Here is a 22,933-nt window from a genome sequence, read left to right on the forward strand (position 1 = left end):
TCGAGGAAGCCGCAAATTCGTTTCCAGATCAAACTCCCCATCCATAAACTCACACTGTGACCGTGGACACCGAGCCCGGCGCCCGACCCACCGTCCTGGAGGGTCTGAGGAGGGAAGGCTCATTCATGAAATTGGGAGCACTCGGAGTTTTCATGAAAGTTTGTTGGGTTGGGTTGGTGGTTTTTTTTTTTATTTTCTCCCCCTGCAGTGCAAAACTCTCCGCTTCCCCCTTTCCTCCCCCTCGCCCCTGCCATATGGCTAACCTCCCCCCTCCCCTGCAAGGCTGGTGAAATCTGGAGGCAGAGACTGGCCCCCCTGCCTGCGTAAGAGCCTCCCGCCGGCGCGCCCGCCTCCGGCCGCGGGGCTGGGGGCGCCGGGCGAGCCAGGGCGGCTCTTATTCTGAAGGGGCCGGAGGGGGGCTTCATTTCCTGACAGCTATTTACTTAAAGCAAATGATTAGTTTTGGAAGGATGGACTATAACATTGAATCAATTACGGGACGCGGTTTGTGAGACCATTACAGTCGGATCGGGAGGGAGGGCGAGCGGGAGGGAAAGAGCGCGGCTGAGCGGGGAAAGTCACAAAAGACGTGGACATATTTTGGATATTTTACAATCTGCAGGATTGGGGCTGCGGATTATAAAGGAGAAGGTAAGAGGTGAGGGGCAGTTCCCCCACCGTTTTCTTTTTTTTCATCTTTTCTCCCGCTTTTTTTCCCCTCACTTTTCTTTTTTTCCCCCCTTTATTTATTTGTGGTTGGTTTGGGGTTTTTTTTTCTCCTTTTTCCCCGATGCTCTGAGCCGGGCGGGGGGTTCCTTCCCGCGGGGCGCAGGCGGCGGGGGGCGGCGAGCGCTGGCGGCCCCCGCGGAGGGGAGCGGGGAGCCGGCGCTCCGCGGGCCGTCGGGGCGCGGCGGCGAGCAGCGCGGGCAGCGCTAATGACAAACACATTGGGACGGCGGGGGCCACCGCGCCGCATTCCTGCCGCGGGGGCGGGAGCCACCCGCCGAGGCTCCGCGGGCAGCGGCGGTGCCCGCCCGGGGGGAACGGGGGGACACGCACCGACAAAGTAAGGTAGGGTCGAGCCCAGCGGCTCCCCCTCTTCTCGCGTCCCTTGCTGCCTTCACCCCGCTGCTCACCCTTCCCTTCCCCCACCCTTTGTTTTTCATCACCTTCCCCTCTTCGGATCCCCCTTCCCCACCTCACTCCCCCTGACCGGGTAGCCTAAATGGCCCCGAGATCCCGGGCGGGGGCACGGACACAACCCTCCCCAAGGCAACCCGATCTCCATCCCTGCGCGCCCCGTCTTTTTTTACACGTCTCAGCGGAAGAGAAGATGCTGAATTTAGGCAGGACTGGTACCTGGAGCCTTTCCAGCTTACAGCCCCCTCTCACAACGGGAACGCCAGCCCTGCCGCATGCCACGCCGGACTGCTGGAGCCCACCGCCTCCTACCCCGGGGGAGGGCAAAGTCTTCGCGGCCACCGTTTGGATTTTGTCAAGCGCGGAGGTTGTAAACTTGCCAGCCTCTGCCAGGCTGGAGTCCCCTGGAAAAGTCCTAAGAGCAAGTAGGAAATAGCTTTTTGGCTGTCCGCGGCATTGCTCAACATTTTTGGACGCGGATCCCGCAGCCCAGGAGCCGTTCCAGAGAACAGGACTTGGACAGCTTTTTCCGGAGCCAGCAGCGACAGCTCTAGCGAGGCAGCAGCAGCCCCGGGGCGCAGCCGCCAGCCCCCGGGACTTCCCCGCGTCCCGGCGGGCGGCTGCGGGGCAGAGGCGGGGGCGATGCCCTGGCTCCCGCCCGCGCCGGGGGCGCGTTTCCAGCGCCCCTCGACGGCATTTTCGGCGCGTCTCTTGCAAATGCTCCAGCTCCCTGGCGCTCCTCCGGGTCCCGAGGCTGCACGCCCGGGGCGGACAGGGCATCGCCTCGGCCCGGGTGGGGACCGACGGACCCGGCCCCAGGGCTTGCGGGCACGTCGCTCTCCCTTGGTCCCACAGCTCCGAGGCGGGCCACAACGTCTGTCCCCCCGCCGAGACTCCCGGCCCCTCTCCGGACCCCGCGCCCTCGGGGGCCGTGTCTCGCCCGACGGAGAGGGCTGGAGAAGAAGCCCCGGGGCGCAGCGCCAGCAGAATTAACCAGCCCCGGAGGGAAACACGGCTTCGCTCTGCCCCTCTCCGTCTCCCCTACCCCGCTTTTCTTTTCCCTGGCTACCTCGCATTAAAAAAAGAAAAAAAAATCGCTCCAGTTTGGCAAAGGCTTTCCTATTGTTTCCCAGACAAACAGCGAAGTGGCTGGGAGTTGCCATCTCTGCTAGGCTTGCTCGGTGTCCCGGGCAGCCTTTGATCCGCAGCGGCTCTAGCCGTCGGGCTCCGCCGAGGGGCCGCGGACCGAGGGGGAGCCGCGGCAGCGCCGCTTCCCCTCTTCCTGGGGGGTGCCGCTTGGGCTCCCCGCGGGCAGGCAGGGTCTGGCAAGCGCCTGCAGTCTGATGGGGGCTGGAGAGTGTGAATGTAACCCCCTCCCACCATCCACACCCCAGTCCCGGCTGGGTATAGGCAGCCCGCTGTCTCCCCGACGGGGCGCACCGGGGGAAGGGGGGCGGCTTGTTACGCCCTCGGCATCTCCCAGGGCCGATGCAGAGCCCAGCTGTGGTCCCAGATCGGCTGCCTTAACTCCGTGTCCCTGGATGGGGCGAGAGATGGGATCAAAGCAAGGAGACAGGCATCAAAGGTTCCTCTGTCATCGGCTGATCAAAATCTGAACTGTGGAGATCTGACTTTTAACTTTGGGTCTAGAAACACTAGGGAAAGATCTCCCAGCAAGGGACTTCGGTTTTAGCTTCTAGTTAACAAAGAGCATTTTAGAAAGGCCCTCAGCTAAACAGTGGTTTAGCCAACCTCAAAGCTTGGAAAAAAAAGTTTGAAGAAAAATGGGACCGCACAAAGCACTGGGATTTAGGAGTCTGCAAGCAAACCAGCTCTCCCAGCCTGCAGGCGCTCTCCCACTGCTTTAAAAGGAGACCTCTTGTTCTGGTGCTCCTCTCCAGGCACCAAGAGGCAGGAGGTGTGCCAGTCTGCCTGCCATCGGACACTGGGGCCATCTTTGCTGTTATTTGCTTGTTGATGTATGGGAAATCTTCATGCGGCTGTGAGGGTAATATATAGGTATTAGGTTTCAAGAAAGCAGGAAGTAATAAATATTTTAATAAAATACCTCTCCGCAGTACTACAGTATCGAGCTAGGATTCGAGTACAATGTATATAGACAGAAAAAGTCTTGCATACCCCGGACCTTGCTGGTTATTTCCAGCTATACCAGTTGGTCTATGAATGAGGGTAAAACGTATAACCTTACACAATCCTCGCCTTGCTTGCATCCTTAGATCATCATGGCCACAATGGCACTACTTCTGCATGTGAACTCCGAAAATTTTAATAGAATACGTTTGCTTCCCTTGTTTTAAAGACCAGGGAATGACTTCTGAGAGGTTATTTTTCCTAGTGGTGGCAAGAATTGCTGGTAAATTAAAAAAAGCAAGCAAGTAAGCAAACAATCCTTTCTCCCTCTTGCCTTGCTCTCCTGCTTGACTCATCTCTTTCAAGTCAATAAAGCTTTGCATGGGCACCCGAAAGAAAAGTTTGCAACAGCTAGGCTTCCTAGCTCCTGAGGTCAACAGAGATGGATTGGTTTTTCCATGCAATGCTTCTGAACACTTGAGTTGGGCTTTGAGGTGTTCTTTGATCTGATCCTGAGAACCTGTGAGATGTATTCCTTGGAAGTGCCAGTATTTTTGTCTGTTTCCTGAGACACTCCGGGAAATCCTCTTTGGACCGAGTGGGGAAGCTTAGACTTTGCAAATTTCCCCCCACCTTTAGCTCCTAGACTGGTAGAGTTTGTCCTTGAGGCTGAAGAATTGGGGCTGACTGGAAGGCTCCTTGGGTAGCAGCCATCACTGCGTGTCCTGCAGACCCTGAAGCGCACTGCAGGAGCCCAACACTGGGCTAGACTTGGTGTGTAGTTATTCCTGCATACAGGCTACTCTGGATGCAAATACTTTTAAAGGGATGTGGAACAAGCCTTATTTTAGGAGAACATTTATGCCAGTCTTTTTCATTGAAGAAATTTTCTTGTGGTGTTTGAGCCTTTCCCCAGTGAAACCTTCAGACCCGCCTATTAGCACTGCAGGGCAGCCCTGCTCTTGCAGAGAATTGAGTTTGCAATTTGGGAATTGAGAACCAAGAAATGTTTCAGGAGATCCTGTCTGAACATTTACATTCAGCTAGTGACATATACCACAAGGAGGAAATATTCCCCTCTTTTCCTGGGCTGGCCTTAGCTCTTCCTGGAAAAGATCAGTCTTCCCAGAAGGACAGACTGCCACTCTGACAAAATCACCACTGAAATTATCCAGTCCCCTCATAACAAGGATAATCACATCATTACGTGCCAAGATTTGCAATCCAACTACTGTCGTATCCCTTACGTAAATACAGAGCAATAGGGACCAGCTTGGTTTTATTATTGTTTTTTTAAATCGGTGAACTCGCATGAAATTAAAGTATAAGAAATTTGAATTTTAAGTTGATCCAGGAGGCTCAGTTTAGATTCCATCAGCTACGTTGGAGACTAGCGCGTCCTTGTGCTCGACAAGAAATTTGGCTCATTAATGTGGATCAACATTGCCATCCTGTGGCCAAGAGGATGAACTGTAGTGACTGGGTAGCTGGCAGGAGACAAGTCTGTTAGTCTCCAGTCTTCTGGTAGATGGGCTAGTTTTCTGTCTTGAAAGAGGTCTTTGTTTGATTTACAGCAGTATGAAAAATATATACCACTGGCTCTTCTTGGTCGACCACGGTGCTTTCTCTCTAGGTCATGTAGAGCAATTTTCTAAACACAGATTTCCATCATCTTTCTGGATATTGATTTTACTTTGTCTTCTACAGTGCAGTCAATGAAACCCCTCTTGGTAGGAAGCCAGCGCTTGGCAGTGTGTTTAGAAGATTGACTCCTTGCTGATAACAGTTCTTCAGATGTTCCTTTCTTGATTTTTTATCACTAAAGCACACAAGAGAGATACCAAAATTTCAGTTGGATCCTTTCAAAACCCAGTGGTTAAAGTAGATGCAATGACTGTTTTACCCTGGGCAATCAGCCTCCTCTGCAGAGAGTTTGCCAAACCCTTCATGGCACCATGTAGCTTTCACTATACACGCCCATGTTTCTATTTTAGCTAGCAACGTTCAAGGTATGCAAGGAATTAAGGTTGGCTCAAACTTACGTTGTATGTGTGCTGTCAATACGGGGCTCCAGCTTGCATCAATCTACTGGCTTCAGTGAGGTTATACCAATTTATGGTTTGATGGAGTGGCGTTAGGAACTGAACCTGGTGTATTTATTCAGGGCTGAGATTTGGGTGATTTAGGACAGAGAGGGCTGCTCTGTCATAAGGAAGGCAAAAAAGGCAAATAAGTGCATACAAAAAAATTAGGTGATCATAAATAAAGAAAAACATGATAAGCATACCTGCTGGGTGTTGTGGGAACGAGTAAAATCTCTTTTGCCCAGAAGTGTGAAATTGTACTTGCATTAAACCTTGACTCCAGTACTGATGTATGAGGATACATTGGAGATGGGACTCCAGCATGCTTAAGTCTGATGCACGACATAATTAAATTGAATTCAAAGAGATTTTGAGTACAGGTGATGGTGAATCCTTAGTACATTATTCTGTCTTTCACAGTGAGGAAGTGTTGCTTTGGGCCTTGATGAGATTAGCGGGTCATTGAGGAAAGATCAAAGCTCTGGGTTGTGAAGGAATAGCCAGCTGGAAAACGCAAATTTAGTTCAGTCCTTGTGTTTTTAAACTGCAACAGTAGATTGAGACACTCAGCTCTTATTGATTTCTATATTGATTCTTATTGATTCTTATTGATTTCCTCCACTGCGGGAGGAAAGAGGGACTGGTTCAGAAACACCCCTTGGCATGTTGTAAGCATTTAACTCCCATACAACACTGGCATGGTTGTAATAACTGGATGTACCTACGTGCTTTCCTATCTCAGCATCAGGAGCTGAGTAGCAGAGGGTGAACAGAAACTCTCCAGAACCTTTGAAAAGTAGTCCCTGACTTGGCACATCATCCTTTATTTTACTCCTTGGTCTGTGTTTCAGATTAGGGGCTCTTCCGTGCAGACATTTTTTAATCTATGTTGGCTTTGAGCCAAATCCAGTTACTATTAAAGCCACCAACAAAACGTCCATTAATTTCAGTGGGAGCAGGGGTTGTAGGAGCCACTCCTTCGGAAATTATCTAGCAGGCTGCTTGAGGGTTTTAAGTAGAAATGTCATTAGATGGCACAAAAATTACATAGATGCTTATTGCCACTGCTGCCTCTTTTAAGACTGATGCCTTAAGATTATGTGTTTGAAAGCTAAAATTATTGCATGTGATCTATGACTCTCCACACTGTTGGGGAGAAGAGATGCTCTGCGAATGGCAGTGCTGGCCTACAGTGTGTCATGGATTTATTCCATTAGAAAATTTCAGCATATGTTTTAAATAGCATGTCTCTCGATCAAGGGAATTCTTGCTAAATAAGCAATAAACACTATTGTGTTGCATTGTGTTCAGTAAGCTATATATATACATATGTACAATGGCAAAACAAAAATAACACTCAGGATTGTACTATTTGTAATAAAAGTAGCTTTTAAATATGCTTTTTCTCCCATAAAAGCTACTTGCAGCTAAAAGGCCAGAACTTAATGCATAAAGCCATTGCATCCTCACCGATGTTGTGAGGGTACTGCCTCTGTGCAGGCGTGTTTCTGTGGGCTCAGTCCCGGAGGCTGCAGTGGGCATCAGGGCTGCTTGCAGGCTGTTTGAGAGAGCGATGCGCCAGGACTTGGCTCCTTACGCTGCCAGTGGAGAGAAGGGGTTATGGTGCCTTAGCTGCACTCCCCGTGCCGGTGACGTGCCTGCGGCCCCATGTACCTTGTGGGACGCGGTTGCATGCACCTCAACGGGCTGCGGGTGCGAGCTGAGGTCCCCGGGCCGTTTGTCTCCGTGGCACCATGCAGAGTGCCGGGAAGCTGAACTAAGGCACTGCAGGAGAGGGGTCCTGCAAACTCTCATTCCTGTTGTCAGTCCATTAACTGTCTCCCTCTTGCCTTCTCCTTTCTGTTTCAGTTGTTGGTAGCTATGGGTACTTCCCCATGGATGTTCCTGATCCTGGGATGTTTTCTCACAGGTAATGTTCCTCAGTCCTCTAAGCCTCTCCAACCCTACTCCTTTGTAAACCCTTATTTAAGCTTGCTTTCATTGTGCCCACGATAACAAATGCCAAATGGTTGCCAGCTGGCTACAGGCTCGATTTTTCTGGCCGTCCCTTTGGTAGGCTAAGAAAAAGAACTGCCGAGAAGACGGTACTTTTGCTAGCCTGTGCCGGCCACTTTGGCACCCCTACAGCTGCTGTAACCTCCTGCCTGGCTTGTCTGCCTGCGCAGGGAAAGTGAGCCTGCCTACCTACAGCTGTCTCCCGCAGCGTGGTGCAGGCAAGGCTGCTTGTGTGGGCTCCCTGCATCCTCCCACGCCGCACCACTGAACCACACTCGCCGGGGCTGCCTGCCGAGCCTCCCAACATCTGCCAAGTGAATGGTGCCGGGAGGGAAGGGCAGGGTTTGCCACAGGATGCCAAATATAGAAAGGGCCTGTAGACTGAGATAACACGTGCAGGAGCGAGAAACTGGTTTCAAAGACAGTCTGGATTCCTGCTGCCGGTTTATTGCACAGAGCCCACTTTCACGCCAAGGGCCTAAATGCCTGTTTATCACGGACTACCCTATCTGCTTTGTACAGGTCATTTGATAGCATGAAACAGCAAATCTGTTTCCCTGGTGAATTCCCTGTTCTTTTCTGTGGGGCATAGGGTGTGGATCCTCTAATTTTCCTTCTGGGAGTTGGACCTGCACCAGCCCACCTACAAATTACTTAGGCTTGCAAATCTGAGCCTCTAACTGTATATTGCATCTGAAAACCAGTGCCACCTACAACATCTAGTTCAGTGAATTACAGTTTTATTTGGCTATAAACCTTCTGTACATTTTGGCTAGAGGTAGGCCTGGTGCACAAATTTTGGATCTAAGCCCCTGCTCCGGCCCTTTGCAGAAATAGAAGCCAGACGTAAAATGCAGGTGTTGGTCTTGGGAAGGGGTTTCTAACTTTCAGTTGCGAGCTTACTTGAACGCTGATGGAACTGCTGGTTTCCTGACCATTGCTGTAAGGACTGTTAAGATGCCCGTGACCCAGCAGTCAGGGTGTGGGGTTCACTGGTCTGCAGCAGAGCCATGCCCACATTTGGGGCTGGGAAGCTGAGGTGTGGATTGGGAGCCATCTCTAACTTCATCTCTGTCTTTCACCTCTTGATTTGACAAGCAGAAGTCAGCAAGCAAACATTTAGCATTTCAAAGGGAAACTGTTTGCCATCCATTGGGCAAAGCTCTGGCTTTTAACAAGGGCAAATTTCTTGGGACATCAGCACCTCTGAAATGGTCAGAAAAACAGCTGCTCTGGATCCACTCTGCTTTCTTTCCCATCCCTGTGCTGAGGCTATTCTGTGTGTTCATGTGCTATTTATTCATGTCTTTTTGCAGGACCATTCCTAACATTTTGCCAGCTTCCTCTGCCGACTATTGTTCCCAATAGGAATGAAATGGTGGTACAGCTGAATTCCAATTTCACACTCAAATGCTCTGGAGACAGCGAAGTGAGCTGGCAGTACCCGGTGACCGAGGGAAGCCACAGGATAGACATTAGACATGAAGAAAACAACAGTGGCCTCTTCGTGACGGTGCTCGAAGTAGGAAATGCCTCAGCTGCTCATACGGGCTTGTATGTTTGCTATTATAACCACACTCAAGTGGAGGATGGGGAAGTGGAAGGGAAGGACATCTACATCTATGTGCCTGGTAAGTGGGGCTTGCCACAGCCGTACTCGGAGGTTTGGATGGGAGGGCTGAACCGTGGATGCTCAGAAGAAGCATACTGCTGGTGGCAATTTGCTGTCAGAGAAAGATAAGTGACCCCAGGGCCATTTCCTAATGTGCAAATCAAGACCAGCCCTTGTGAGTCTAAGGGTATGTTCCTCTTTCTTTCTATTGTTTTTCACTTTTTTTGTGAGAGTTTTAGTTCTCAAGAAGAAGGATGAATTCACAGCTTCAGAGCTGAGGTCTTCTGGCCACCAGGGGCTGGGTAGTAGACCTTGGTAGCTAGGGTAAGCCTCAGCTCAGCTGCGAGAGGATGTCCAGCCTTCAGGTTTCCCTGGCCCTGGGTGGGGATTAACACCAATATTGGTCTTTTCAGGGGTGACCTGGGTGGATGTTTTGGGATGTGTGCTGACCAAACTAGTGCCATGGCTGGCACTAAAGCAATTGCCAGATGAGGAAGGCCATATCTCGTTCTTAACGCAAATTAGGTTTGAACTGAGAACTGGAAAAAGCTCATGTGTGCACAGGGCCTGGGAAGCGTAAAGCAACGGCGATGTCTTGGTGGGGGTGGCTGTCACAAGGGAGGGTGAAACGAGAAGTGTTACTGCTGGCCAGTCTGACGCAAGATTAAAAATGTGGTGCTGCCATGCAGTGCCCTGTAATTTTCAAAGCAAACACAGCCTTCCCAGGCTCTGCGCCGCCTTTCTCTTTAGTGGTGGAAAACCTGTTGGACCCAGAAGAAATGGCATCCCTTCTTTTCGGAAGTACCTATCCCCAGCTTTGCCCTCCCACCCCCTTGTTCCGACTGGAAATGTGTTTAAAGGCTTTTCACACTGCCCATGGGATGAAGATCTTTATTGTCATAGCTGAGAGAGGCAGCAGAGGCCAAGCAACAACTGACGGCCTTTGTAAAGCCCTGTCTGGATGTTTCCTCGGCGTTGGCTGGGGTTCAGGGGATGAGCGGCACAACTGCAGGGCCAGGAAAGATCAAGCCAGTAGATTTGCAGTAAATATTTTGAAGAGGAAACGAAAGAGAGAAGAGATTGCAAATCATCCTGCAAAACTGCAGTAAGTTGTGAAGGAGGTGATGTCTGAAACTGCAGGGAAGACTGTGGAAGGGGAAAAAGTCAGGAAGCACTAACGGGACCTGTTTTAAAGGCAATTTTGCAGTGGCATTAAGTTTTTACAGTTCACAATGTATGATTTGAGGACAGTGATTCTTGCAAGACTTTTCCTCTATTTCCCACAACAAATGTAAAGCTTTTGCATTCATTCTTGAAGCAAGAAGATGCTTCAACAGAGGCTGCAGGCTTTGGCACATGTATCTCGATTTCCAAATAGCTCTAACCAAATCACCAGAAGATTTTGTTGGTGTTAAGCAGTCTTGTAACTCACTCAGTGAAGGAATAGAAAGGCAAGAAACGGAAGATTTCTTCAAGACGGCTTTTTGGTTTGGTTTTTAAATGCCTCTAGACATCAGCCTACCAGATTTGCAGGGCAGAGACATCTTGTAATTTTTTCCACTCGCTAACCATCAAGATGTCATAAATGCAGAAACATATCCTTTTCTCCAAATTATAGAGAATGTTTCTGTTTCCACTATAAACTTTGTCTTTACAATTGTTTTTCCTGCAATGAATTAGGAGGGCAATGGGTGGCAGCAACCCACTTTAGCCAAGGAAGATTATGTTGAGACTTCACACAATATCCTATTTTCACTAACAGCACACAGAAAACCAAACTAGGTGAATCCTTTTTCTGTTTTAAATTACAGTGGGAAAATGAATACATGGAGTTGGCAGTGCGTTTGGGACGGAGCGCTGTGTTTGGAATATTGCTACAAAGAGCCTGCCAGTGCAGCAGAAAGTCTATTGTTGGAGGGATTTGGATTGCTATTTATTAAATTTTATTATAAAGGTTCACACAGAAGCTTCAGGCTAGCAGGATTTATTTGTTTATTCTGAATGGCCAAACGGAGATCATTTGAGGGCTGTGTTTTTTAAGTTGGATATGTTATGCAATTATGTGTTAAACTCAGACTTTGGATTGGCCGGATAGGAAAGCTGGCATGTATTTTGTTGACTTTAAAAGAAATAAAACTACCAGGTGTTTGTCTGCTTTTTTTCTGGTTGAATACCATATTTTGAAAATCACATGCTGTGACCATAATTAACTATGTCTCATAACTGTAATGTTGGACATGTTAGAAAGGCATGAAGATAAGTACCTTGTACTATTTTTGATGAAATGTGGCTTTAATGGTGTTCAACATAAACAACATGAAGCTAATTTCTACTTTTGACATTAAAAGTGTTTGGATTTTTTCTTCTTTTTATGTTTTTTTCCTGCTTATATATTGGTTAGGGGACAGCTGCTATTACCAAAGGAAAAAAAATCTAACTGAAGAAGATGAGTGATTTGTGCCAATAAAAGGCAGGATCTTTAATAAATTTTTATGTGCAGTGAATGTTGCACCTAAGTGCAAAATCTTGTGTCATAAAAATAGGATGTTTAAGTCCAAATTCTCCCCTAAGATATTTGCTGTACATACATCTTGATAGAGTTGCCTATGATAAAGTGAATTCGTCTTTACTTTAGTCCCCAGCAATTGCATGAATGTTTTCACACCCACTAGTGATTTTCTTGCTTTTTGTCACTTAATAACCTTTTGCCCTCACTGTAGGAGTATCTCAGAACCAGGTCTAAGGGGAATAATAATGCTTAGTGGTTTTTTTGGGGGGAATCTTTTGTATTTTTCATTCTGCATCCTGAATTGTCACAAAGGAGCCCAAGCCCTTTCCTGTTCACTGCTTAGGACAAATGCCTCGCTACATGTCACATCAAATAGCAAAAATGAGATACTGCATGCAATTACCATGCCCTACCTCTGAAAAAGTGGAGTAATGAACTGTACTAGCTTATATGATCTGTAAGCGGTCATTGATATCTAGTTCTTGTATGTGGACTTACTACAAACAAGATAGTGTTTGATTACCTCTTGTTTTTTACAGACCCAGACATGCCTTTTGTTCCTTCTATACCAGAAGACCAGTTCATCCTAGTCGAAGAAGGTGATCCCACCGTTATCCCTTGTCGGACAAGTGACCCAAAAGCTCAAGTAACTTTAATTAACAGTTTGGACAAGGCTGTCTATGCTTTCTATGACAGCAAACAAGGCTTCATAGGGAATTTCCCTGCGGGCTCATATACATGCAAAACAATGGTTAAAGGCGTGGAGTTCAAGTCTGATGAGTTCCTCATCTATATTTTAAGAGGTATTTATTTTTGTTCATTTAAAAAAAAAAGTAGTAATAATGTTCAGCCCAGTTCTTTCCTCACACTGTAAAAGCCATGTTAGCACCAGCATCACAGGGTTATATCAGATACTTCCCTGATGATGAGCTCCTTGCTCCTGTGGCAGTATTGCTAGTTATTTAGTTGCTAGTTTAATTAGTGGTTATGTACAATTATGATGATAATAAAGGGTCCTTATCTCCTCTCCCAAATGGTTACAAGAAAAGTCTTCTGTAATCCATGTATTTTCATCCTGTTTGCTGAAATGTAACTTAAAACACTGGTGTTTCCCAGTGGCTTCAAATCATAGGACCACGGGTAGTCTGAAAAACAGCATGATTCAAATATTTTGAAAACCAGGGTTTTATTGGCCAGCAATGGATTCTCACAGACAGTCACTGATTAGCAAAATGGGAAATTACTTTTATACTGGATGCCTTTTCACAGGGGCGCTTGAGATAGGAACTTCTAATTGACATTTTAAGCATAGATCATTCTTTGTGGGATTGAACTCAATGCCTGTACCCTTCATGCTTTAAATACAGAAAGTTTATATCAGTATAAATCAGTAGTACTTTCATGGAAAGTACTGCATACAGTTTTAAACTAAATCTGCTCTCTCTCTCTCTTTTTTCTCTTAGCTACTTCACAGCTGCCAGTTGAAATTGAAGCTCTTAAAACTGTCTACAAAACAGGCGAGACCATCGTAGTAACTTGTGTGGTCTTTGACAATGAGGTGGTTAATTTACAATGGAATTATCCTGGGAAAGTGGTAAATATCTCTTTTTTTTTTTTTTTTTGTTTGTTTGTTTGAATGTTTGTAGTTACTTATTGGGGAAGAAGGTGGGGTTGTAAAATAGTCTTCTCTGAATGAGGACAGCTGAGGAGAGAAAACAAAGTAATTTCTTTTACTTTTAGGTTACCACAAAAGAAAGTCAGTCCCAAAAGTTAGAGTTTGCTGTTAGTAAGTATGCAAAGCATGAGAGGAAGGTGAGGTGTGACTAGGAGTCCATCCTCTGAGGGAGGAATGCTGTCTCTCAGGTCTTGTGCTGGTTCAAAAACAGAAATGTTGTGGAAATAGAGAGATCTAGGAATGTGTCCGACATCTGCATAGAGCTCTGCTGCTGGAGGTCTGAACCTCTAAAATGTCTCTCTTAAACCCTGGATTCTTGGGCATAATAGAGGACAATGAAGAATCAAGTTCATAGACTTAATTGTTCCTCACTATGCAGATGTTAATTAAAGTGACTCTTACAGTCAGTGTAATTACTCATTAATGAGAACCACCTAGTAAGAAAACCTTAAAACTTTTGGAGAACCTCAGAAATTTTCAAACTGGCTTAACGTCCTTCTGCAGTGGAAATTTTTATTCAGTGAAACTTGATTAGAGCCAGTCCCATTCAATGGAGAATTTCAGAGTATCCCATGTAAAAAGTCTGGTCACTGAAGGGATGGAGTAGTTGAAATAACTGTCTAATTGTGACCCCCAATCTCAGCTTTTATTTAAGTAAGTTAAAAGCCCAAGAGGAAAAATTATTTGAGAAGGTTTTGTTCTATTTTCCAAATTACACAGTATAATCTTTGCTATATGCCACCTTTCAAAACTATCCGCAGCATATTTTTTGTTCCAGCCTCTCATGATAACACGGTCTGCCATTCTCACCACCCTTTTACTCGCAGCAGTCTTCTCCTTGCCAATAAATTATTCTTGTTTTGACAGCAAGCAGAACATAGCATCTAGCAACTGCTTACTTTTTGTCTGGTGGAGGAGATAAAGATTTACCCTATTTCATGGGATCTGAACAAATAAAATTAAAAATAAAACCCCACAGCTTTTATGTCTGAGAAGAAGGTAGTGTGTAAGCAGTAAAACACTCTTTTGGGCTGCTCACCCAAATTTTGAATGGTATTTTGTTTAGAGTGAACAAAATATGAACTCCCAACTGCCTCACCCTTCTGTGCCTGCCCCCCAAAAGGTGTATTTTTATAGACACATCTTTTGTGCCTGTGGCTGAAAGATACATCCCTGACTGAGTAAACAAGTCTTCTGCCGGTTTAGACGGTTGCTGTCACTCCAGTGGCATCATAGATCCTCAATGGTGTGCTTTCAGCTCAGTTACTTAAGTAAGGTTTTTTTTCTTTCTCCAAACTACAGAAAGAAAAAGGTCTGATAAAACTTGATGATATCAAAGTCCCATCGCAGAAGCTGGTTTACACCTTGACCATTCCTGAGGCATCAGTGAAAGACACAGGGGATTATGAATGTACTGCTCGGCATGCAACCAAGGAGGTTAAGGAAAATAAGAAAGTAGTCATTACAGTTCATGGTATAGTCTGCTTTTAGTGTCCAAAAATTATTAACGTGTTGGAAAACACCATTCTTGAAAAATGCTGCACAGCATTGTTTACGCAAGGCTTTTTCATTTACAGACAAAGGGTTCGTTCACCTGGAGCCTCAGTTTAGCCCTCTGGAAGCTGTCAATCTACATGAAGTAAAAAATTTTGTCGTTGATGTGCAGGCATACCCAGCTCCAAAAATGTACTGGTTGAAGGATAACGTGACTCTGATTGAAAATCTTACCGAGATTGTTACTAGTTCAAACAGAGTCCAGGAAACAAGGTAAAAATATTCTTCTGACCCTTACTTTGCCATGTTGACTTGAGTTTCTCCCCCAGAAACCCAGGCACTGTTCCTGCTCTCTCTTTCCACCACAGTTTGTTACTTCTTCCTCAGTGGCATTTAAAAATAATTTCTTTGTTTTCTACTCTGAAGGGCGATGCCTAATCTGCCTCTTCTTATTCCCTTCATAACATCAACCTCTCCAAACCATAGAAATCTTGGTTTCTGAGCGCTAAGCCTCTTCAGTCCCTCCAACATGTCTCCACGCCAATAATTTCTAGCTGTTTCCAATAATATCAGAGGCTTTGTCAGATCCCTGTAAAATATAACTATGCCCACTTGTTTCTCAGTTGTATTTTGGTAGTTATTTACTGTTTGAGTAATGATTTTAGTGTAAAGGCATGCTAGAAATGCCAAATGTCGCTACATTATAATCTTCACATACCCAATTACATATTGCACCAAAGTGATTTTTTTTTATGCCTGCCCTAAAAATACAAGCAAAAACTCTCATTTCTACAGGTTTCAGAGTATATTAAAATTGATCCGGGCCAAGGAAGAAGACAGCGGATACTATACTTTGGTTGCTGAAAATGAAGATGAGATTAAAAGATACACCTTCTCCTTGCTAATACAAGGTAAGGATCCCCAAAGCCTTGCCCACCAGAACTGAGGGCACAGAGCAAAGACTTGATCCACTTACACATCGGGTTCCCTGGAGTATTGAGATAAGAAAGGCATGAACTGGGGTGTCCGGAGGAGTGCGTGTGTGCCGCGTCCTTGGAGCTCTCGTACCCTGATCCTGGCTTTCACTTCAATTCTGGCCTTAAGCCAAAAAGAAACTTTATCCTCTCGCCTAAGTTATTCCAGCTGACAGTGGGGACGATAGCTCATTTAGTATGACATGAGGACGTGGCATAACCGCAGCACTTCCTTTTCATGGGTCTAGCCTAGGATCTGCTCTGTCCTACAGGAGTTAAGGACCTCCTGGATGAGTCGGGGTCTCTAGATGTTGCTAAGCTGTCGGCCAAACAATACCTGTCCTGGTTTATTTGAAATTTCAGGCTGCATTTGTAGACCCTGATGAGTATTTTAACAAACTCCTGTCTCCTTCCCAGTTCCAGCCCTGATCTTAGACCTTGTGGATGATCACCATGGCTCTGCAGGGGGGCAGACGGTGAGGTGCTTGGCGGAGGGGACCCCGCTTCCTGATGTGGAATGGCTGGTTTGCAGGGACATTAAAAAGTAAGAAAAGCGGGTGCTTTGTTATCTAAAATATGACTTGTTGCATCCTTGATTAGCTTAACATTATTAGTTACCATACCACATTTTCCACATCAAGGCCCAGTAAGCTATAGATAATTTTTTTCTTTTTAGAGGCATGTTGCTTATATTTCGAGAGAGGTTGTCAGTGCCCTTCCTATTGCATCCTGTAGGAGAAGACACAATGCATCGATTCAGGAGGTTTCTCTCATAAATGCTTTGTGTTCAATAAGTGAACTCAGCAGATTTCACAGTCCCAGTTTGAGTAAGGATCTCAAGGAGTAGCTGTCCCTCCAACCAGGGAGTTCTTGTCATTTCACAGATAGCTCCGTCTGCCTCATTAACACTCTTGCATGCTTCTAAATTTTCACTTGTAATTATTTCCTCCCTAATTATAATTTTCACCTTCGAAGTATTTTAGACATGTGGCGTAATTACTCCAATTTTTGCTAGTTCTAGACTGGGTCCTTCTGTGGCTGCTGGGAGGCAGGGTTTTCCCTGGGAGGTTATCCACCAGGGAGAGGGAGACCATGCATGGAAGAAGTCTAGGAGCCCTGGGCACCTCCCAGGTGTGTTCTGCTCTCATTGCACTAAAATCTCTTCCTGCCTGGTGGGACGATTGTCCTCCTAGCCCTGCCCCAGGGAGCTTTGTACAGCACTAAGGATTCAGGGGGAAATAGAGATCCATCGAGTACTATAAGTCTATGGGATACATAGTGGCACCAAGGTCTATCTATACCAGACCTGCTGGGCTGTATTGTCAGGCCCTCAAAGTGGCAGCAGTAACGAGGATCATAAGACAAACTATTCTGAGGGAAGAAAGATGCAGGCTTTTCACAGAGGTGGTCTTAAGCATTTCTGGTCTTTAAAATGATCGTTGTCAGAAGAAATAGGGAAAGGTGATTGCTGTTCTGTTCTCTCTTCTTTATCCATACCTACGCCAAACTCCTGTTTCCCCTGTTATTCTTCTCTGCAGGTGCAGCAATGACACCTCATGGACTCTTTTGACTAACAATATCTCTGATATACACATGGAAGCCCACCTGGATGAGAAAAACATGGTGGAAAGCCAGGTGACCTTCCAGAAGGTAGAGGAAACCCTGGCTGTGCGATGTGTGGCAAGGAATGACCTTGGTGCTGTTACTCGGGAACTGAAGCTTGTGGCTCCCAGTGAGTGTGCTTTGCTCTTCCGTGAAATTACAGCAGCCAGTTTGACCCCTCTCTAACACACCCCAGTTAAGTCTTAGTAGATAAAAATACGGATTGTTGCAGATAAAAATAAATGAAAATGGATTCTTTTCCCACCCTGGGACATCTGAGGATGAGGCATTCTACAGGTCTTTATGGTGCATCTGTTTTTCGCTTATTATGTGGTTCCATGATTCATTTTGTCATTTTATGGCCACTGGCTATGGGATGTTCTTCTAGACAATCTCTGCATTTGGTTTTGAAACAGGAAGGCAGTGCAGCTCTGGGCTTGGAAAGACTTTACGGTCACCAGCCCCAGGAACTACTCCTGCCACATCTGCAGGACACGGGAACTGCGATGGTAGGGGAGGTGGGTGTCTTATGTGTGTGTCACGTTCCTCGTGGCTGAGGAGGAAAATATGGTCTGTCTTTTTACTCCACAGCCTTGCGATCAGAACTAACGGTGGCTGCTGCAGTCTTAGTGCTGTTAGTGATTGTGATAATTTCACTGATTGTCCTGGTCATCATATGGAAACAGGTAATGTAGAAAAGTATTTCAGTTTGGATGCTGAGCCCTGCTGGGTTTTTGTCTGCTCTGAAGTCAGGCACAGGACTAATGATTGATTTTGCGTTCAACGCGCTTTGCAGAAGCCGAGGTATGAGATAAGATGGAGAGTCATTGAGTCTATCAGCCCTGATGGCCACGAATACATTTATGTGGACCCAATGCAACTGCCTTATGACTCCAGATGGGAGTTTCCTCGAGACGGGTTAGTGCTTGGTAAGTTTCCTCTAAGGGACTAATCCCATCCTTCTCTGGGGAGAAGGACAATTAAGGACAACCCTGAGGTCTCTGCTACCGGGATTTGTGATGTAACTCATGGCCATGAAGTCCAGAGCCTCTCTGTACCTGTCTGTTCTCCTCAGTTCTCCTACCACATCTTCTTCTTCCCCTACAGTGGTGTCAGCCTTGAGCTCCTTGTGTTAGTGTCTCCCACGCCTTTGTTCCAGCTCTCCTCCGCATGCCCCGCGTGCAGTGCCCACCTCCACATGGCTTAGGCAGCCTCTCCCAGCGTTAAATTTCCTTTTCAACACTCACTTCTGCTAAGGCACCCACAAGAAACACATTAACATACTTTACTTGCAAGGCATTTATACACTTAATGTGTAGAGGCCAAGGGAAATCTGCAAGTTGTTATGTAGCTTTATTATTTTTAAAAGTATTAATCCACAATGTGCATATATCAATGCTGAGTAACTGCGTAACTTATTTTTGTGGCTTTTGTCCTTCTTCCTTCCCCTTCTGGTTTCTTGCTTTGTTACCCGTGCATTGGAGTTCATATAGATTTCAGTTAGTAATTACTTCTTCAGGGCTGGCTCAATCTATCATTTATATCAATTGAAAATGTAATGATTATAGACAATTTTAATGTTCTATCCAGATAGTGCTTTAAATCCACAAGGCATTCCTTTCTTGGAGGTATCTGAGCACCAAGTTGTATACACAAAATACAGGAGAACGAAACTAAAGATGACTTTTGTTTGATATATTTTAAGAAACATACCCCCCCCAGTGTAGTTCTCCTTCCCCCATCACAGAGAAAGAATTGATGTTAATTCTTGAAAGAAGCAGCACAAAAAATTCTGGTTCAGGAATGATATCCTTTAATTAAATTCATGTTGCTAATTGAAAACTAAAGGAGGGTGGATATTTAATGGAATTATTTTATTACAACCCAGACTTTAATTATATGCCTAAATAGGATTTGTCAGATCTGAGCTGTTAACAGACCACCACTGTGACTTTGTCTCCCTCTGACTCATGAGCACCAGCCTGCTTCAATGCCTTCCTGTTTACAAGTATATTCAGGGTAGTCAGTGCTTTAAAAACTAATGCTATGTCCTTTTAGCGATCTGGATTGCACAATCATTCTTCTTGACACGGTTAACACTTACCTGCTGGCAGTTTTGCCATATGAAATGCTTGCTGGTGGGGACCTCCTTTGTTTCTGGGGCTGATAATTCTAGTTTGTGTGGGTTTTCTCTTATTGAAGTGGGAGATGGCAGCAAAGCAATTACACTTTTAGCTCAGGGAGGCTCTGAAGCAGGATACAGACTCATTTTGGCTCATTCAGACGAGCATTTCCCATCCTAGCTGTGTAAGCCAGCTGGCATTTATTTGTTTTTCTAGCTAGTAGTGCCTGGAGTGCAGCGCTGGGTTAAATGCCAACTCTGAACGTTGGCTGGCTGGAGTTTCAATTGATAAATTTGGGTTACACTGCAAATTTCCCTTTGCTATCACCCCTCCACAATGTATGTAGTGCGCTGCTGTTTAAAGCGCTCAGCAGCCAGTGCAAGACTGGGAGATGTGTAACAGAATGAGAAATGCAATAGCGCAGTGAGCTGCTTGCATGCCACTGCCTTCTTCTGGCTCCGCTGAGAAGCGGCGAGGTCCCAGTGGGACCTGGACCTCCTCCTTCGGCTGAGATGGCCGAGGGCAGGGCCTTTCAAGGAGCAGGGTCTGAGTGCTGCCATTTCTCAGGGTCTTGGGGTGGCTGTCAAGATGCAGCAGAGTTGCTCCCATCACGCCACCCATTTGTCCTGGTGGCCTTAATAAAATGAAATACTGGTCTGAGACAGAATCAGACCCATTCCCATTTGCAAAAGGCAAGTTAAGATTCAAGTTACACAGCATTTAGGGATGTGGTACCTAATTTCTCATGAGTCTAGAAACTGGATGTAGATTATAAAGCTTGTCACTCATTTGGCTTCTGGTATAGACCAAGAGAGTAATGATTTAATTCGGGGTGGGCTGATCATCCCAGTTCAATTTTAGCCAAAGAAGCATCCAGTTGAGAAGGTTGTGTCTGGAACAAATTCACAGACTTCACCTTTGTATTTGTGTCCCCTCGAGCAGAAAAACAGCACCTCTCCGACAGGCTCAGCAGATAAGCTCTGTGGATGGGTACAGAGGCTGAAATAGCTCTCACCCCCAAGCGTTGTCCCTCCGCTAGTTTGAGGAGCCTTGAGCTGCTGTGTCTGCACAGTTCCTCTGTGGTGGAGAAGCAGCGCTGCTCCTCCAGCGGGCAGTTCACAGCGGTGCCTTTATACTAAGAAATGTAAACACATGCTATAATTTTGGGCTCCACTGAAGGCCCCGACATCAAGAATGTGATGGCATTACAGATGCCTCCAGCTCTTAAGCAGTCAGCTCCCACCTGGCTCCAAATTTCAAGTGTAAAACACATGGGGCTTGGGCTATGTCTGCGGAGAGGGGTGAAAAGGGGAAACAACAGTGATTGCTCCCCACCACTCCGGAAGCGCTCTCACCGTCTCCACATGCACCGCTGCTCAGCAGAGGTGACGGAGAGGGAGATGTGCACCTCGTGCTCAGCTGACAATATGGTTTGGGGAGGAATTGGCTTGTGAAGACAAGAAGATCAAGGAGCATCAGCAAATGCCATCACATTCTGAAGGGCTGCATCCTGCCATGTGGCTCCCAGACCTTCAGTCTGAAAAGTTTCAGGGGCCAAATTTCAGACTCAGGTTGTTTGAATTAGTCTGAAATTTAGTGGGAAGCTTTCTCACATCCTGACTGGGAAGAATAACCTTTGGAGCACAGGAATCTTGAAAAGAAATCACATCGTTTTCGTGTGCATGACAAACTACGCTGTCATAGTCTTGGAGAAGTTCTTCAGTGGTAACTCAGCTAAGCATGCTTTAACCGTTTCTTGTGCTTCTTAATGATGTAGATATTGTTTGGCTGGAAGTTTTCTTTTAAAAGCATGTATACAATGAAAGTGGGGGCTGTAGCTAGAGGATAACAGAAACATGTGGCAGTGCATGCTGGATAACACCTTCAGAAGCGTAAAAGGCAGCAAGTTCAAACTGCAAACAACTGTCAAAGACAAAATGCCGTATGGGTAAATCTCCGTAGTAGAAGTCACTACTTATTCTTTCTGTGCTGGGAGTTAAAAAGTAACATAAAATAAAACAGGGAGCTTGTTAGGAATATGAAAATATCCTGGCATCTGGAGCTCATATACGGTTTGTTCACTGAGTAAGTATTGCCTTAATGAACTTGCTCTTCAGTATGGAAACTATGAAATATAGTATTTTGGAGTATGTTTGTGCAGTTCATATTTCTCTAAAATCTCACTCAATCTGTACGCAATTCTTCTGCACACTGTATCCATATCAGGAGACAGGATACAATCATCCAAAATTTTTGTCTAAATTGATTTGTGGGAAGAGTAAAGTGTGTATAAACATTAGCCTTTTCATTACAGCACTTGGAAATTTGCAATAAAATTTATTCAAGCATATGAAACACACTTGTACATTAAACTTCAGAGAAGTTTCCCCTCATATGTGATCAACATGTATTTCAGCTTTTTGCAGATCACTGATGGTCCTGCCTGTCTATTTCTAAATGTGCTGCTGATGTGCTTCAGTCTATCTTACTGCTAGATGTATCCAGCATTAATATAACAGCCCGAAACTACAACTAAGGAGTCCAATTCAGATTTTTAAGTAAAGAACACAACTCTACTGTAGTCAGGTGCTGACTGAGGCAGAGAGGTCAACTTAAACGTAGGAGAATCAATGATTAGAAAGTATAAAGTGAAGGTGGCAGGGTAGGAGACGAATTTGCATGAGTTGAGCTCCCATGTGCAGATGTGCTTCTGATGTTTGCTTCCTTGTTTTTATTTAAGAATTGTACTTAATGACAGCATTTATTTAAAATATATTTGCCTTTTCTCCTTAACAACAACAGTAATAATAATAATAATACCAGTGGTCTGGCTAAGCGAGTGTCCTCTTTCCACACAAGAATCACAACCCACAGAGGAATGTGGGAAATGAGGCCAATTGCTGTTACTTTCTGAAATAAATAATGCTCTCCCTTGTGTTAAGGTCGAATCCTTGGTTCCGGTGCATTTGGAAAAGTAGTTGAAGGGACTGCATATGGATTGAGTCGCTCTCAACCGGTGATGAAAGTAGCTGTGAAAATGCTGAAACGTAAGTTGTCGCGGTTCCATTTCCCAAGCTAGGTAGTGCATGTTCCTATAGGGTTATTTAAGCATTGCTTGTGTATAAATAGTTTCTCCACATCTGAAGTTGAAAATGAACTGTGGAATGACTGAAATTTAAAATTACATCTTAGATTGCTTCATGGCGTTTTCAGTTTTTTTCAGGCAGTATCCAGGCTTCTGAAAACATCCAAATTTTGGTTTTAGCTGTATGGACCATAGCAGCCATGATAACTCAGCAAGTTCAGAAAAAGATACAATAACCATGTATGTGTGTGAACAAATTAAAGCAACACAACAGGGCAGAAACAGGCAGGTCTCATGTGAGAATCTTAAGTTCACTGAAGATTTCCCAGTTCATGAGAGCTGAGAATCTGATGCAGTGATTCTGGAGGGAATATGAAATGAAAATCAACCACACTGAAAAGAATACCAAGCATACGGAAATATTAGATGGTGAGATGTGGGTGAGAAAAGTAACACTAGAACTAATTCTGGGGTTTTCTCAAGTCTAGTGTTGTATTATGAGGATGATACGTTACAGGTCTTATATGT

General features: G+C 45.5%; 1 protein-coding gene across 2 annotated transcripts in view; it reads left to right on the forward strand.

Moving 5' to 3' along the window:
• Positions 1 to 438: 438 nt before the first annotated feature.
• The window catches only part of PDGFRA (platelet derived growth factor receptor alpha), a 35,549-nt gene continuing 13,054 nt past the window's right edge, over positions 439 to 22,933 (forward strand). The window contains exons 1-13 of one of the 2 annotated variants that reach the window (XM_076336263.1): positions 439 to 651; positions 7,185 to 7,245; positions 8,648 to 8,962; positions 11,992 to 12,255; positions 12,916 to 13,046; positions 14,430 to 14,601; positions 14,705 to 14,894; positions 15,417 to 15,532; positions 16,013 to 16,139; positions 17,134 to 17,327; positions 17,789 to 17,883; positions 17,994 to 18,126; positions 22,263 to 22,367. In XM_076336263.1, the coding sequence (XP_076192378.1) occupies positions 7,197 to 7,245; positions 8,648 to 8,962; positions 11,992 to 12,255; positions 12,916 to 13,046; positions 14,430 to 14,601; positions 14,705 to 14,894; positions 15,417 to 15,532; positions 16,013 to 16,139; positions 17,134 to 17,327; positions 17,789 to 17,883; positions 17,994 to 18,126; positions 22,263 to 22,367 (1,891 nt within the window). In that variant the 5' untranslated portion in view covers positions 439 to 651; positions 7,185 to 7,196. Of the gene's footprint in view, positions 652 to 3,129; positions 3,149 to 7,184; positions 7,246 to 8,647; positions 8,963 to 11,991; positions 12,256 to 12,915; positions 13,047 to 14,429; positions 14,602 to 14,704; positions 14,895 to 15,416; positions 15,533 to 16,012; positions 16,140 to 17,133; positions 17,328 to 17,788; positions 17,884 to 17,993; positions 18,127 to 22,262; positions 22,368 to 22,933 lie in introns of those variants that run through there. The other variant, XM_076336264.1, reaches the window with a different exon arrangement.

The sequence above is a fragment of the Aptenodytes patagonicus genome, chromosome 4 (assembly GCF_965638725.1).
Source record: "Aptenodytes patagonicus chromosome 4, bAptPat1.pri.cur, whole genome shotgun sequence".
NCBI lineage: Eukaryota > Metazoa > Chordata > Aves > Sphenisciformes > Spheniscidae > Aptenodytes > Aptenodytes patagonicus.